This window comes from Crassostrea angulata, chromosome 10 (genome assembly GCF_025612915.1).
Source record: "Crassostrea angulata isolate pt1a10 chromosome 10, ASM2561291v2, whole genome shotgun sequence".
Classification (NCBI taxonomy): Eukaryota; Metazoa; Mollusca; class Bivalvia; order Ostreida; family Ostreidae; genus Magallana; species Magallana angulata.
In genome coordinates, this window is record NC_069120.1 from 52882845 (window position 1) to 52898934 (window position 16090).

At 35.7% G+C, this 16090-nt stretch overlaps 2 protein-coding genes across 2 annotated transcripts; one reads left to right on the plus strand and one right to left on the minus strand.

The window, feature by feature from the left end:
- Positions 1–531: 531 nt before the first annotated feature.
- LOC128166177 (uncharacterized) lies at positions 532–5254 on the minus strand. Its single transcript, XM_052831177.1, has 2 exons — positions 4894–5254; positions 532–2843 (listed from the first exon to the last, which is right to left on the minus strand). The coding sequence occupies exon 2, from the start codon at positions 2838–2840 to the stop codon at positions 1506–1508; it is 1335 nt and encodes a 444-aa protein (XP_052687137.1). The 5' UTR covers positions 2841–2843; positions 4894–5254; the 3' UTR covers positions 532–1505.
- A 2644-nt stretch (positions 5255–7898) lies between these two features.
- LOC128166185 (uncharacterized) lies at positions 7899–15550 on the plus strand. The gene is made up of 11 exons (XM_052831185.1): positions 7899–8021; positions 8176–8227; positions 8459–8622; positions 9508–9589; positions 10056–10224; positions 10395–10462; positions 10657–10721; positions 10849–10931; positions 11208–11368; positions 11505–11639; positions 15368–15550. Exons 1-11 carry the CDS (start codon positions 7956–7958, stop codon positions 15424–15426), a joined length of 1104 nt encoding a protein of 367 aa, XP_052687145.1. The 5' UTR covers positions 7899–7955; the 3' UTR covers positions 15427–15550.
- Positions 15551–16090: the final 540 nt, after the last annotated feature.

Consider the following 16090-nt stretch of genomic DNA (forward strand, 5'->3'; position numbering starts at 1 on the left):
CTTTGTTCAGGCCTCAGGATCATGAAACAATTTCAGACTTGAGTAAAAATTTCAGTCAGTCATAAAATGATTATTAATGATCGTATGACGATTGAAATTTGTAATGAACAATGTTATTTCAAGACATTTTTTAAAAAGCATTTCAATTTTGTCAATGTTTTCAATCAAGAGACTCTAAGACTGCTTCAAGATCCTAGAGCCTGGAAGTCTGTAGCTAAAACTTGTAAAACCAGAGACAATTGATTCCTCTTCTAAGATTTTTAAAATGTCCTGTAGATGTTTTATCTTCTTGTGTCTCAATGGGTCCACGGAACCTGGAGGAGAGGTGGGTAGATCAACCGCCAGAATGTACGTACGTGCGCATTAAATAAACAGAGGCCTCTGGGCCATAGTGGTCACATGAAAACTCTCAATGTATGAAAGATAGTCATTATTGATATTTGCATTAAATCTAATAAGTTGGTATCAAATCCTAAGGTGATATATATTTGATATTGATAATTGAAATCTAGTATCATATAACAACAAAAGTTTCTTATTTTCCATTCAATATTTTATTATAAGGAATATCTTAAATATACTTTATATATGACTTTATCGTATCAAAATATCACGGTTTGTTTACAATTATGGCCCTTTGATAAACCAATACAGCAGTTATTGCGAAACATATTAGTTTACAGTCAGACACGTTTACTTATATATACACAATCATTGTCATCGAACTATGTTTGTACAATAGTGTTTCAAAAACATAAAGTAGGAATTATGCAGTCATGTAATTATATGTACATGTAAAACAAGATACGCAAGTGGTACAACATCTAGGTCGTCAATGGACGAGAGTCACGTGATAGCAGATTATAAATGTGGTTACCTTGGAATCATTGGTTGAATATTATTGCACATAAAAACACCCTCTCGCTAAACACTAACTTTCGTAAGCTTATCAATGGTAACAAATTAAAGTTTCTATCACAACGGAACCAAGTATGAATGATGAATTTCAAGATGGTTGTACAGGAGAGGAAATGCTGCACGTTTTACAGAGAACGAGCAGTTTTACAAGTTTCATTAACCGGCATATGTCACAAAGAATAGCGTTCCTGTATCTGAATAAATTCATTAACCTTGCGTTTTGAAGCAATTGTTTGTTGTTGGTTTATTTTAAAGAGTTGTTTGTAGATTATATGGTATACCTCAGTAAAACGTGAACATACAAATATTAACGACCACAAAACATCATCGGGAACAATGTAAATATACCATTTCTTTTCACGCTAATAATTTACCTAAATCATGACCATGATAAAATTCAAAGCTGCACTATAGGAATCTTAACATGGTACATGTATATTCAAAAGAATTATCACATAAAGCAACCTTGTTCTGGCAATCCGACGTTATCCGACGGGGGATCTAAATAGCACTGACACTTTGACAGTAAAAGTGTTCAAAAAATAAAAAACAATTCAGCATTCTCCATATATGATAGAATCTCAATATTAAGTCATTGCATAGCCCCTGGAATTCCGTTTAAATCGCCAGGTCAACTTCTCCCACATAGTTTGTTTATTGTTTCTTAGTTGTTTGGGTTGACTCTTTCTGAATAATTCCGCGTTCATATCAAAATCGTCCCCCGTTTCGTGTCCACTATCAGCGCTTCCGTTGCTGCCATTCTCGTTGTAACGACTTCTTAGAAAGTCCTCGTATGATCCAGTGCTTACCTGCTGAAGCGGAAGTCGGTCTTTCCCGCGCTTCATGTAGCGCCCCATAGCGGTAGTACTTTTCACTGTTCTATCATCATAACCAATTTTACAATCAGTATAACTAAAGTCACGAATTGTTCTCCGTCCCATATCTTCTTCAGGGACTTTATTCAGACTGGAGGATTTCACTTGAGTTGGTTTGGATTTCGAATGACCGTCTTTCTTTTTCCCGGGATGCGACACCGGACGATTTGGCGGGTTTTTCCGCTTATATTTGATCTTGTTCCTCCACGTGTACGTGTGGTCTGAGAAATAATCCTCGTCCTCACTGTCGTGTAAATATTTGGAGAAGTCGTCCCCTTCCATCTCTCGTTCCGTTGGTGGCCGCAGCGCATTCGAGTTGAGTGATGGCGGATAGACTTTTTTCGCCGTTTCGTCGTCATCATAGTCGGGTTCGGGCTCGTAGTCCGGGGCGGGGTATTCCTCCTCAGCCTCTAGTTTTGGCGAGGCTAGAACTGGGGGAGGGGGCGCCGGTCTTTTCTTGTGTGTGGGTTTGGTATCAATTACTGAAATCTCGTCTATCATTTCAACATCACCGGATTCAGTCTGTTGAGATAAAATATCGTCTACGTTTTCACCGAACAGAGGGTTTTTGCTAGTTTTCTCGAAATCTAGCATTGAATCGTTTTCAGCAGCGATGGTGGGTGTTTCCTCCGGTTCATACACTGGATTGTCGGAGCCGAATCGTGGGAAGAATTCATTCTCTGGGGGCGTGTCTATGATATCCGATGATTGATGGATTGTGATGGGTGTGTCCTTATCACCAATTATCATGTACTTCTTTGGTTCTTCAACAAGTTCATCCTTGTCATTTAGTTTCTGGAAGTCCGTTTTATTTTCATCCTTACTTTTGTAGTTAGATAGTATCAAGGACTTGGGCTGGTAGTTGCCGATCTTAGGGAGGGCGAATGACCGGCCCGGGGGCTGGGGGGCGGGACGGCTCTTGTTAAAGTTAAGACGGGCTTTCTCCTCAAACTTCTTGATCTGTGTCCGGACTTTCTGCTCTTTCTGCTCCCCCTCCCCAGGAAATATGTCCATCACAGGGGTCCGTTTGTCTTTTCTGTCCATCATGATCTGAAAGCATCGAAAAGTTAGTTTTAGTATTGAACACCCAAAATACACCAACAGAATTCTGACCAGGAACACTGCGCAAGGGGCAGAGTGTGTGTCAATTTTTGTGTAAGGGGCTTAGCTAATACAATGGCGAGTGTGTTCTATTTAACAAAAGCTGTCCGTTGATCCACGGTTATGTTTTTAAATGTGGGAATTAAATAAAAACACAATGTATTATTACGACTGGTTGCACTAGACGCTATACATAATTATACAAGTGTAAACTGTTTAAAGCGCCGGTATTCCCAGAATCATGGTATATAGCAGTACGTTTTTGTTCATTAGAAATTAAGTTCCAACTTGATTTAGTTGCATTGCTTGTTGGAATACATGGTGTCCGCCGTCAAAAATATACTTTTTTTATTTTCTAAGAAAAAAATTACAAGATGAAATTTATTATTCAAAATAATTGAGAGAGAGAGAGAGAGAGAGATAGAGAGAGAGAGAGAGAGAGATTTTGTACCAATGTATGCACTTTTACACTTGAAATTGAATGATTTAAACAGATGAAACCTGCATATCAATATGCAAAACCATGTCTGTGTATTTCATGACGCACTGGGTCTTTAGTAAGTAAGGTGAATTGTTTGCCGTTACTCAATGTTTAAATAAACGTCCAAAAGAGTTTACATTAAACAAGTTCTGACTACTTTTAAAAGTCAGCTCTGCAAGTTGTTAAGCCTAGCCCGTATACTGATGGATGGCCAGATAAATATTATGTCTAAACGCCAAGATATTTTTGTCCAGCAACAAAAATATGACTGAATTTTTTTCAGCTTCAGATAAAAAAAACATACGGAAAAAAGTCTGGAAGACATGTTCAATATTAGTATTATTAATTAAGAAAAAATATCACCTGGTTGGCAATATACATTTTTCAAGCGTGTGATTAAAAGATGTAATTAAACAATTCCTGTTTGTGACCGAAATGAGTCCCTGGTGATTTTATTTTCCAGGATCAATACAGTTGCAGACAGTATCATTATTCAGAATATAGAATAGCGACTCAAGAATGGTCTCATTTTCGTACAGAAACGTGGTGAAATCAGGGTGTTATTTGTCAATTTAGAACTGTTAGACTGATAGAATGATACAAAAACCCCAAACGATGAGAATGCTACTGAAAACTCTAACTTCACCAAAAACTGCCTGTTACATGTTCAGATACATATATCAAACGATTTTCAGCAAAGTATCTTACCTATATAAAGCAAGATTAATTAAATCGGTAAGGTCAGACGTAATTGTCCGGGGGTAGATTGCACTGACACCATTCCATGGAGTGCTCGGGTCGTGATTTAACTTTCGTGGTTTGTTTGATTACATTTACCTAACTTCAGATTTTACTAAGAGGTTTAAAAAGGGTATGGGAGCAAACGATAGCAGGTACAAATTGTCAAGTTCCTTGAAAAATCCCACTTTTAGGGGTTTTTTTACGAGTAGTTTTATGTCGGACCATTATGCAATAGGGTCTTGTTACTGTCTTAAATTACTGTGCTTTTGTTACAACAATTTTGAACAAAGCAGGTTATTAGATATATGTACATCCATTCTACTTATACAAAGTTAGACTGAATAAGAAAAAAACAACTTATAAAACTTTACTATCTTTACAAACTGTATATAATTTCTCGTTGCCGTTTTTCTATTTAAAAAAAATCCAACATAAATTTACACATCCCCTCCCCAATCTCGCCAATAAAATGACAAAATACCGTTTAATACCATTCTAATTTCGTGAAAGAGACAGGTGAACAGGTGAGTTATTTCCAAAATGTCAACGTGTCTTTTGTTTTAAATTCTGTAGAAACTATAATGTACAGTTTAACAGTTTTATCAATCAGATTAAAAACACCCCCATTCAGATTAATGTACGGGTGGTGACAGGGCGTGGTGTCACACAGAGCACTTACCGCCCGATCCACTGACCCTTACCCCCAGGACCCGACCAAGTAGTTCCCAAACAACAATATCTGAACACTATTTACAACCCTTAAAGAAAACTACGCACCTTTAGTCAGAAAATTCACGCCATTTTAGAAACATGGATCCATGTTCAGGCAGACATTCTTGTTTAAACAGAAAAAATGCCAACGTCACGACTGGGATCTTATTCAGCGTCACTCAGGCATGGCACCCAGGGTTTGTTCTGAATTATTTAGACGACGGCAGTCCATTCAGCGATGGGTACTCTAGTGGAATTAACTACCGCGTTCTTGTTGAAAACAGGGCGTTCCCGATTTATGCCACCAAGTGTGAAGCTTGACTTGTGTATCCCGGGACTGTATGTAGGTCCATCATCACTGGACCGTGAAGCAATCGACCAGGCTCTCTGATCAATAGCGCTGATCAATGGGGGAGATAGAAAACATAAAATATACGAGGGGTTCCTATTAATTTCAACAATAAAGCGGCTCCATTACAATGATTATAGTATGGGTGACATTAACCGACCCATGGACAATTGCATGGTGCCGACGTAGACACGTGGGCCGTACATTTTCGATGTAAATGCAAAGTAATTCATCTGAACTGGGTCGTTTTAATCACTCAGGGGTCAACAGCAGAATTTCCTGAGATGTAAAAACAGCAATTTTTGCATAAAATTACACCTTTATATTTTACACCTTTGTAAATTCTGCATGTGAGATGTGTAGTTTTGCTACCATTATTAGTCAACTTTATTAAGTCATTACTGATTATTTGAAGCGATGCTTAAAATTATGATATGAGTAGGAGTCCTGATCTAGATAAAGAGCACCTGCTATGTATGTGAAAACAACATTCAATGCATAAAATCTATAAACACGCATTGTTGTAATGTCAAATGTAAAATGAATTTTTTGAATTGAAATAGAGTGTGTAGAGAGAATTTCTTTCTCTACTTTCCACGAAATTTTTAAGTCGACATTGCATGTCATATGAGCAGAATGTTAAAATACAAGACAGAATATATATATATATATATATATATATATATATATATATATATATATATATATATATATATATATATATATATATATATATGAAATAAAACATATTTGTTTATTATGACCCTGTTGTCAGATGACATCTTTATTGAAATAATTTTCGTTCCCTGAAATGCAATAAATGAATTATAACTAAAATATGCATTAAAAAAGGTGACAGTACTTCAGTAAAGCTATCGCTCCGGACAATAAATATGAACGACAACATTTGGGATGCCGAAGTCTCTATGTGTGTGCACAATGCTGCTCTATAACAAATCACTACTAAAAAGATTCCCGAAAGAAAATTTGCTCGTATGTTGTCAATATTAATCATTAGGTAAATAACTCAGGTAAAATCAAGGGTGGACAGTGCTTGGTAGCATGCCTTATGGGTTTTGTTTATAAACACAATGTAAAGTCACCTAAAGAGGTATAACGCATTTAATATGCGATTTCGCCTCCATTTCGCGTTTTCGCAAACATTAGGCATTTTCAATATTATATATCAATAAAACATTTATATGAAGTATATTCCAAGAAACGCAAATCACAATCACACAATTACCATGATAAAAGAGTCTTAATTGTCTGACACGATATCATTAAAATCTTCAGGTTTTTTTTAGGGGTTTATAGGAATAGTTAATATGCAATAAAAAGTTGGATAGTTTTACTATTTGAACCATCTTAAATTAACCCGAAGAAATCTTACTATAAAATTATGTTCTTAAAGGTATCTTATACAGTCATAAATAATGTCCGATATATTATAAACAGGTCTCTTCGTTAACACTATACTCTATTTACACTAATACATTGCATATCGCTGGAAGTTATCACGGTTCAGAATATCAAATACCAACTGACTTTATACACAGAGTTTTATATATTCATTTGTCGATGCAGGTTTCCTGAATTTATGACAAATCAGTGATTACAGGCACCATTATAAAATCAGTACCCAGGTTTAGAAATCTTATTGGGACAGGTATCTGTATCCATACTAAGTAACAGGCACTTTCCGTTCAAACACAGGTGTAGGCGAAAAATGGGAAAGAGCATTAAATACACCTTTCTTATCGAACACTTTACTACATACCATATGCAAGAAACATGTAATAATGTGAACATTTAGTAGTGGATGGTTTGTTACGTTGCATGGAAAACGTAGTACATGTACCCCAATGGATCTATGTTAAATCATTGTCATATTTTTGTAAATTCTATACTTATGTAAATCCTTTAATCGCTGTGATTTGTACGTTAAAGATACCAGCGCTGAAGAGAACAAAGATGGAGAGTAGAAGAATTTCTAGCTTTTTTATTTCTGTAAAGATGTTTATAAACTCATCCTCTCCTTGTGGTCTTACTCTATATACCTTTCTTGAAAGATGCCTGTGAGACCATACGCATAAAAATAAAGCCACTAAAAATCCCAAACTTTATATTTACTCTCAGTAGGAATGATGCGTGTAAAATAATTACATTTTTAAAACCAATTCTTGAATACGCTTCTGTAACATTTAAATTGCCTTTTTTAAATTGCAGATTAAAAATCATCCCTATGTACAAACACATAAAAAAGGAATGGAAAAAAGTTATAATTCATACAAGTTCTCAAAACTTACAAAAATTCTAACCAGTTGGTTTAAAATATATTTCTGATATTGTTATCAAAAGATGGCCCTTCTAATCGATGACACCTGACAAATTCTTATCCAAATATACCTTTTATAAAAATATACTTAACTATCCCAATTGTACTAATGCGTGGATAGAATGTATATGACTATATATAGTCTATCCATCATTTAATAAATGATAAATATAGTTTATAAGCATTGGAATTTGACGTGTATAAAGACATTTTAAAACGTAAATAATTTCAGGTACTAAAATGATACAAAAAAAGAATTTTTTAACATTAATTGCTGTGTGTACAATGCAAAAAAAGTGATAACAAAAAATTGTAGAATTTGTTTGATATCTTTTATGTTTCTATTTGCCGGATTTTTCTTAGCCGATCGGATTTTTCATTTTATCGATAAATATACACAGCGCCACCTGCTGTAAACAAAATCTTCGCAACCCAGAAAATATGAACTGGGAGAACAAATTTTCTTCTATTCTTCGTGAAACCGAGTCAAACTTGTCAAAGGCTAGGGTATGTAAAGCATGTTGTTAAGATATTTTGGATGCATTTTGTGATTTGTTTCGTTTTCCTAACAATCGCCCTAAATCTGTTAACCCGAATCGCCTTCAATATTTCCATTGTTTATGTTGACGCCCCAGGCCATTATATTTATATTTTTTTCCAGAGGAAGCTTTACACACCTGGACATGGACATCTAGATTTAACAAGTAGGGGTTGTAAGTATCCTTACTGTTATCAATAGGAAGAAACGCGAAATATATTATGACTTTTTTCTTTTATATTTAGCCAGTACTCCATGTAGGCTAGTTTTTCTTTTAGTTGACCTTCTGCATATGATCTGTCGCAGTTGCTAACGACAACTTGAATTAAAAAAGGTTTATTTCAAAGTCATATACAAAGATATTGTTAAGATTAACTAACACCATAAATGATTTTGATTGTTCTAGTCAGCAGCTCACTGCCAATGAGGCGAGCTTCCTCTCTGCTGGACATGTCAGGGTATGTCCCCATGATGACCAGTACCCCCCAGGTAGCTGCCCTGACCCAGTCATCTCTCACTCAGCCTCAGCTTGCCAACTCGCTCCAGGAGAAGATGGAACAACAAAACAAGGTCAGCACGAAACATTCAAGTGTACATCTGTGATTAATTTTAAAGCTGAACATCGCTTGTTAATAGGCAATGTCACACAAGTACCTGGTATATAAGCCCTTCGATTTCGTTTCACCCGATTGCACACCTGAAACTCGTGGCCGACATGTAGTATTCCTTCGTGGTTTTTGTATTTTATGCATTTATTTTTTATTCTATGTGCATATTATGTTTGTAAATAATGCATTGACCAATTTATTTGATGTTAGTATTCTCCTGGCTTGAAAACATTGCGTAAAATTTGATAATTTCATCGCGACCTAGTAACACGGCGACGCTATATGTACGTCCACACAGGTGAGGCCTCTAAAGCAAAGTACTTTGAAATGTTTAGCGGTCTTTGCCTTATATAGGTGTTGTAGGGATAATGGTGATGAAAGAGAAATATGGTGGACAGTGCCTATTTACGAGCGGTGTTCAGCTCTGAATCATACCCTTTGATCCGCTCACATAGATTGCTTACTGAAATGATGTAGCCCTCTGCAATGGTTACTATCTGATATTTTCAATGTTTTCAGGGATGAATCACCCTTATAAAGATCCTTTGGAATAATAGCTCCCCCCTTTCAAATAAATAAAGGAGGGCACACTAAATTGCTAGTGAATATTTATATATTTAAAAGGTTACTAGAGCAAGCAAAAAAAAAAATTGACCGTCTGTTGGCATTTATTCAGATCCTTGCTTAGCAATCTAAATGAGAAAAGCAAAGGGTCTGATTTTACTCTTTCATGTAAAATAATCCAACTATAAATTATCATTATTATACATTGTACATTATATTGGTTCCAAGTAATAAGTCTACATAAATGCTGTGTATTTATTCTTTGAATTTGCCTTGTTTTCAGCTGATTGACCAGCTAATGCAGATGGTAAACAAGCTTGAAACTGACAGGAATAACTACAGTGAACAGATGAGGGATGTCAGAGGTGTGTAATGTAGGCCTCTGGGACCTTTTTGTGTTAACATTTGCGATTTGCTGCAACATTTTTGAATGCTAATGTTATAATCTTAAAGATGTTTCATCTCATAGCTAGTAAATGATACACATATGGTTTAAAATACCTACCAATAGAAAATGGTGGCTCCATATAAATGTTTTCCTAAACTGCTTTTTTATGTGTAAATAAATGCCAAGGAACTAAGGTTGCAAAATTATCATAAGGGTGGATACATAATATACCAATATACCAGAAGTAATAAAGCCTGGTGTATTTTAGAACATTGTATAGTCAAAAAGCAGTTTGAGGAAGTTTTGTTGATAAATTGACTGAAGCAATGCAGAAATAATCCTGTTTATAAAATGCATGAAATAGTGTATTGAACCTGTCTGGCTACTTGTTAGAGTAATCTATAAGCAATGGCAGTGATTTTCATTATGTGTTTGTGTTGTAGATCAGTTGTATCACCTGAGGACACACAGCCCCAAACCCGATCGGGGAGGAGATGTGGAAAACAAAATTGACCGTCTTCGGCAGGACTTACAGAGCAAGATTAACAATGTACACCTCCAGCTCCAGAGAAACGCCATAGACAACACGGTCCACAGAGACATCAGGGACATGTAAGTCAGAGGGAGGGGTCAGAGGGAGGCTCCAGGGTTACATAGCTCGCCCGTTACTGGCCTGAATGTCCAATATGCAGTTACATTGTGGATGTATATATAATACCAAGAAATTAAAGATGATTTAACTTGTATGGAGTCGTATTACAGCATTTATCTTTATTTGGCAGGAAGAACAATATACAAGATGACTTAGACCTCATGAAGAGGGATATAGACATCCTGAAATCTAGAATGGGTAAGGAGATGGAAGATAGTGCACGGATCATTCAGATATTGAGTTGTATTGAAATGTAGTAAAAAATAGCTACTATACTTGAAGTGTAGATGAGGTATACTTTACTGATGTATAAAACTTTGAGTTGACCTCCTTAAATATAGTTGACACAGGAAGAAAAAAATTGTATACTCCTTTTTGTATTTCATTTCTAGGAAAAATAGAAAATGAAGTATTGTCTGTTGTTAAAAACCAGAGAGGAGTGCCTCAATATGAAAAGGTTGGAGAATTTTTTTTACATAGATTCTCATTTGTTCATAAACTGGTAGTTAAAATGTATCATATTTGTCATACACTATATCCTTTGATGATATTCAATTTTAATATACATATGTGTATATATGTAGGTGCTAAATCGGCCGTCTTCTCTGAATTCCACCACTGACACTATGAGTCGAGTGAGGGACCAGTACCAGATACAGGAACTAAGGTAAGAGGACACAAGCCCCATCACAGATCTCTACTAAATGCATGAGCACATATGTACTCTAATACCTGACAGGCTCAACATACTCTGTGACTGTGTCTGTAGGTCGATGTGTCCATGTGTCTGTAAGTGTAGTGTGTCCATGTGTCTGCAAGTGTAGTGTGTCCATGTGTCTGTAGGTCGAGTGTGTCCATGTGTCTGTAGGTCGAGTGTGTCCATGTGTCTATAGGTCTAGTGTGTCCATGTGTATTTAAGTCTAGTGTGTTCATGTGTCTGTAGGTCGAGTGTGTCCACACTGAGGAATAAGCTAGATAACCTGGAGTACTCGCTGGGAAGTGGATCAGCCACGCCCAAACAGCGCTATACGTCAAACAGCGGCGTCAACACACCCCTGTACATCAATGCCAAGTCGTCACAGCTCTACGATAATGATTTCACAGGTTCTCTATCGGATTGTTGTCATTTGTATTTTTTAAGCTTAATCAACCAGTTTAATTTCTCCTGGTTTGATTTTATCATTGCTACATAGTAAATCTAAGTATATGCTTGACCTCTGATTGACCCTTTGACTTGTAGGTTATAAATCGGAGAAATCGGTGAACAGTGTGATGGATCTAGACGACCTTGGCCTTTCTGATGAGGATGAGAGCACAGACTTTGAAATGTTTAATCCACAAAGGGTCAAGATCAGCTCTACAGAAGTAGACTCAGGTTTGTATTTACTGGTTAGAACTCCTAGATCTGTAATGTGGGAGGATGTGGTGTTCTATAGACAAAAATTTGTATTGGAATCTCAGTCAAAGGCAAGAGGAATGTATCCATTCCAGGATGAGTTTAGAGATCTTTAGCCATTGTGTGATCTGTATTCAGACAGGATATGGATCAAGATATCCTAAGCAAGACAATTTATGTAGAAGATACCACGGTGTAGTACCTAAACGACTGCTATCAGTAAAAAACAGCGTTCGGTGTTTCTATTCGAAAATTGAACGGTTGCTAGTTGAAAAAAGCATGCACGAAACGCATGGATCAAGCCACAAAATTGACGAAAAATGTACCCAAACCATGTAAGTGTTTAAATAATCCGTGTGCACGGAACATGTAAGGTATTATTATAATATTTTATAAATGTAGTTTGGAAAATAGTCCTATGAAAAATCAGAAATAGAGAAATTTCCTAGGTCGGTGACGAACTAAAAGGCTGTTACAACCAAGTTTTAAGCTGATATTTTCATCTACAAATCATAGTTTGTTTGTTCTATATTATGAAAAAAAGCATTTATCTATTCTGATTCATTAAGTAATACAAAATAAACAAGAAAGTATATTTTGATCGAAATAATTTGACAACAAATGATTTTTTAAAGTAACGGTTGCTATTTGAAATACTGATATGTTCGCACCAGCTATAAACTGAAAACGATGCACCGGCTACTATATGAAACTTAAATTTCTTTTCCAGCTAGAAAAAGAAAATCAAACTTATGGCTGCACAAGCCTAAAAAATCTAAAACACATCACACAGAATATGAGACATCAAGTGCTTCAACGATTTCAACTCCACCAAATCGCGTTCAACCATGCAGCGCTAATCTACGAAATGCACCCTTAAAAGCCATGATTCCACAGTAACCTATGACATATTAAGTCTGTCCAAAGTTACTGTTTCTTTCACCTTTGAGCCATATTTTTTTTTTTACAAAATACACATAAAGAGAATAAGAAAATTTAAAATCAATTAAAAGAAAAATATTGAATATTTGTTTATGGAGGGTATCCCTTTTTTACCGGGAGATTTTCACAGGAATAAAAACAGATTTCTAATGGAGATTTGTAATTGGAAAATCTGATATCTTTTTCCCATTCGGAAGAGTCTCAGAACACCTTAACATGATTTTCTATTGATATCATATGGGTATCAGAGTTCAAAATTCACTATATATACCGGTATACATCTCAAAAAATGCAAGTTAGAATTTCCAAATTGCAAAGTTAAAATTTTTGTTACTCGCAAAAATTTATGACGGACTACTGTATACAGGGAAATATTCGCCTGTTTTATTTTAGTCCCTTTCGCCTCTTTTGTCAGCGGGCAAGTACTGTGCAAACATTAACTAACCTCATGCGGAACGATATTATTTTCATGAAATGTAAAAAATTGATAAAGGATGAAATGTGTACATTTATAGGTAGGTCATACAGGTAAACAGTCTCAACTTCTCGGGCACTGCTAGCTCACATCACGACGGATAGTAAAACATAATGTATTTAAATCAAATTCTATAAAAATAAAAAAAAAAGGGGGGGTGTCATGAACGACTATGTAATACATTCCACAGGTGCATGAGGACGGGACCCCCCCTCACCCACAACAACATTCACCCCACATTCCCCAGTTATTTTTTCATCATTTATTTTTTTAAATTATATGTTGATGTATTGAATGCTACACTAAAAATTCAAAATTAACGCGAAACAAGCTATATATAAAAAATATACCAGTGGTATTTTTTTTTTTATACATAGCTTATTTCGCATTAATTGTGATTTTTTTTTCTAGTGCAGCATACATCAACTTATAATTAAAAAAATAATTGATGAAAAAATAACTCGGGAATTTGGAGGGGGGAATGTGATGGGGGGGGGGGGGGGTCCCATCCCCAAGCACCTGTGATACATTTGAGGTGGTTTCGAGCTCTGTTGGAAAGGTTGGAGAGTTGCGAAAGTCTTATTTTTAAACGGTTACTATAGAATAACATATTTCAACTGTATGATTCAATGCATATACATGGATGTTATTTTATAGAGGTTAGAAAGTGCACATTTCCAATAGAAACCGGTGTCGTTGTCTAATAGTAGCCGTAACATACGGCTTATCGAGTAAAATCGTCATAGTTTTTATGCAAACATAGAAAATGGATAATTCTTGCAATCAAACTATTCTGTGTACAAATATTAAGAAATCAGTCGCTTCAATTTTCAAAAAAAAACTTTGATGTTGGCGCAATCATGTCCAAAAACTTAATTCGACTGCACATGTGCCCAAATCAACGACAGTTATTCACGAAGTTTTAAGTCAATTCTTCATCTTCTATGTAGGTAGCTGGATATTTTAGTGTTGAAATGTGTGTTACGTTCCGTAAGGGTTGTCAAGTTTGCAGGTTAATTAAAATCTTTGAGAAAATGAGCATTTTGAAAAGAAAAATACTTACTGTGTCGGACATCTTTTTCAGCTAGTAACCGTATAACTTTCGAATAGAAACAGCGAACGTTTTTTTTTTTTTTTTACGGATAGCAACCGTTTAGGTACTACACCGTGGATACCGTACACCAACTTTTATTTGCGTGCGAAAATTTTTGGCGAGGTTAGCGAGAGCCTCGTCGTCACAAATATTTCACGCCACGAACCAGTTTTTGTCGTATGGTTGTTAAAACAGCACCGTTCTGGATAAGGCTCGTCGTGTTGACAACGTTAGGTGTCGCAAACCAGTTTATCGACAGTTATTTGCAAAAATAAGTCCCCACAAATAAAAGTTGGTTTACAGTATATAAGCACGTTGTATTGTGGATCAAGATACTTGTTTCTCAAACAAGGATAGGGGTGGTAGATCTATGTATGTAGTCAGACAAGATTGAAGAGAAAATCTCTTGCAAGGGTATCTCAAGTAATAGTAATAGGGATGTAGTATATCCATATTTAGACATGATTGTGGATCCAGATATTCCGTATAGCAATATTACTATGTTCTACTGGTAGGAAGCAATGGTTGTTGGAGATAAAGAGATCCATAGATTTAATTTTGAAATCAGCAGCAATAGGTTAGACACCTTGAAGAGATGGCCAACTGCCATTGATTTAATATTTCTGTTTTAAGAGCCTGTTTTACAATTCTGTACATTGGAAGTTGACTCCGTTATTTTTTGTTCAATCTCAGATGAGTGATGGTAAGTTCCGGAATGTGTCGCCGACATTCATTGGTTTGCAAGCTTCATTTTTGTTGATTTTGTTTGCCATTTTATTTCTATTTTGTTGTTGCATTCTGTTTTATTTGAGACAAATTCAAGGAAGGGTATATTCCTTTCATTATTTGTTACTGATTTAAAGTCATGAATGGTAGAGAGTGTTGTTTAGCAAATTTTACTACAAATAGAGAATGCATTATTCTGTAATACAGGTAAGGATTGAATAATGTATGTGTAGGCTAGCATGCCATGAATACTTTATTACCATTAAATCCATAAAGAACTCAAGGAGGATTGTACACAAAACTAATGGTCATTTTTAATTCTCAGTCTGCTGAATTTATATTTGATAATTTGATAATATTATCATCACCTGTTTGCATTATTTATGCCATTAATCATGTAAAATTGAATAATTCTTAATTAGCTGTCAAATATTACACATTCATTCATATACATGTTGTTCTTGTTTTTAGATGAAGATCTGAACTTGTCTGACCTTGACCTAAGTGATGATGACCCTTTGGAAATCTGACCCTTTCACCGCTTGCTGTACTTGTAGACATTTTCTTGCCTTGTGAATTCCTTCCCCAGCAATACTAGCTGCAATAATGTACCCCTCTCCAAATTTTAATATCTAAGGATTAATCCCCCCCTCCCCCCCAAATAAAAAAAAAAAATCGTGAGAGGGCTACATTATATCAGCTACAGCAATACATATCAACTATTAGTAGTGCCTCAATCTTGAATATCATTCAATAAATACTTGTATACCGGTACATGTATCAGTAAAGTTATTTTGTGTGTTCATAATGGTCAGAAAGGGTTTGACCACAAAAGGCTGATCAGTCCGTTAATTTTCACTCCCACATTAGTATATGAGAAAATTGTATGGTAAATGGACAGGAGGGGAGCTTTTGGTCCAGTAGCTGCAGGTTTGTAAATTTGGATGGACGACTTGGGAGCTACAGTTTCATGTTAAAAAGTTGCAATTTACAGCGCACAAACAATTGAGGTACTTTGGGACTGATTATTCGTATTTCTAAAGAGGAATATTTCGGAATCAAATAGTTGTACAGAATGTGTAGGGAAATAAGATTAATCAGTCCCAAACTAGCACAATGAATGTGCACCATGAATTTCAACTTTTTAATACCAACAGAACTGTAGCTCCCAGGTCGTCCATCCAAACTTTTTCA

What these genes read in the sequence shown, in the direction of transcription:
- LOC128166185 (XM_052831185.1), top strand. Translation starts at nt 7,956, where the DNA reads ATGAACTGGGAGAACAAATTTTCTTCTATTCTTCGTGAAACCGAGTCA. An exon ending in TACCAGATACAGGAACTAAG is followed by an intron (nt 10,932 to 11,207) that starts GTAAGAGGACAC and finishes ATGTGTCTGTAG; the next exon opens with GTCGAGTGTGTCCACACTGA. An exon ending in CTACGATAATGATTTCACAG is followed by an intron (nt 11,369 to 11,504) that starts GTTCTCTATCGG and finishes TTTGACTTGTAG; the next exon opens with GTTATAAATCGGAGAAATCG.
- LOC128166177 (XM_052831177.1), bottom strand. Translation starts at nt 2,840, where the DNA reads ATGATGGACAGAAAAGACAAACGGACCCCTGTGATGGACATATTTCCT.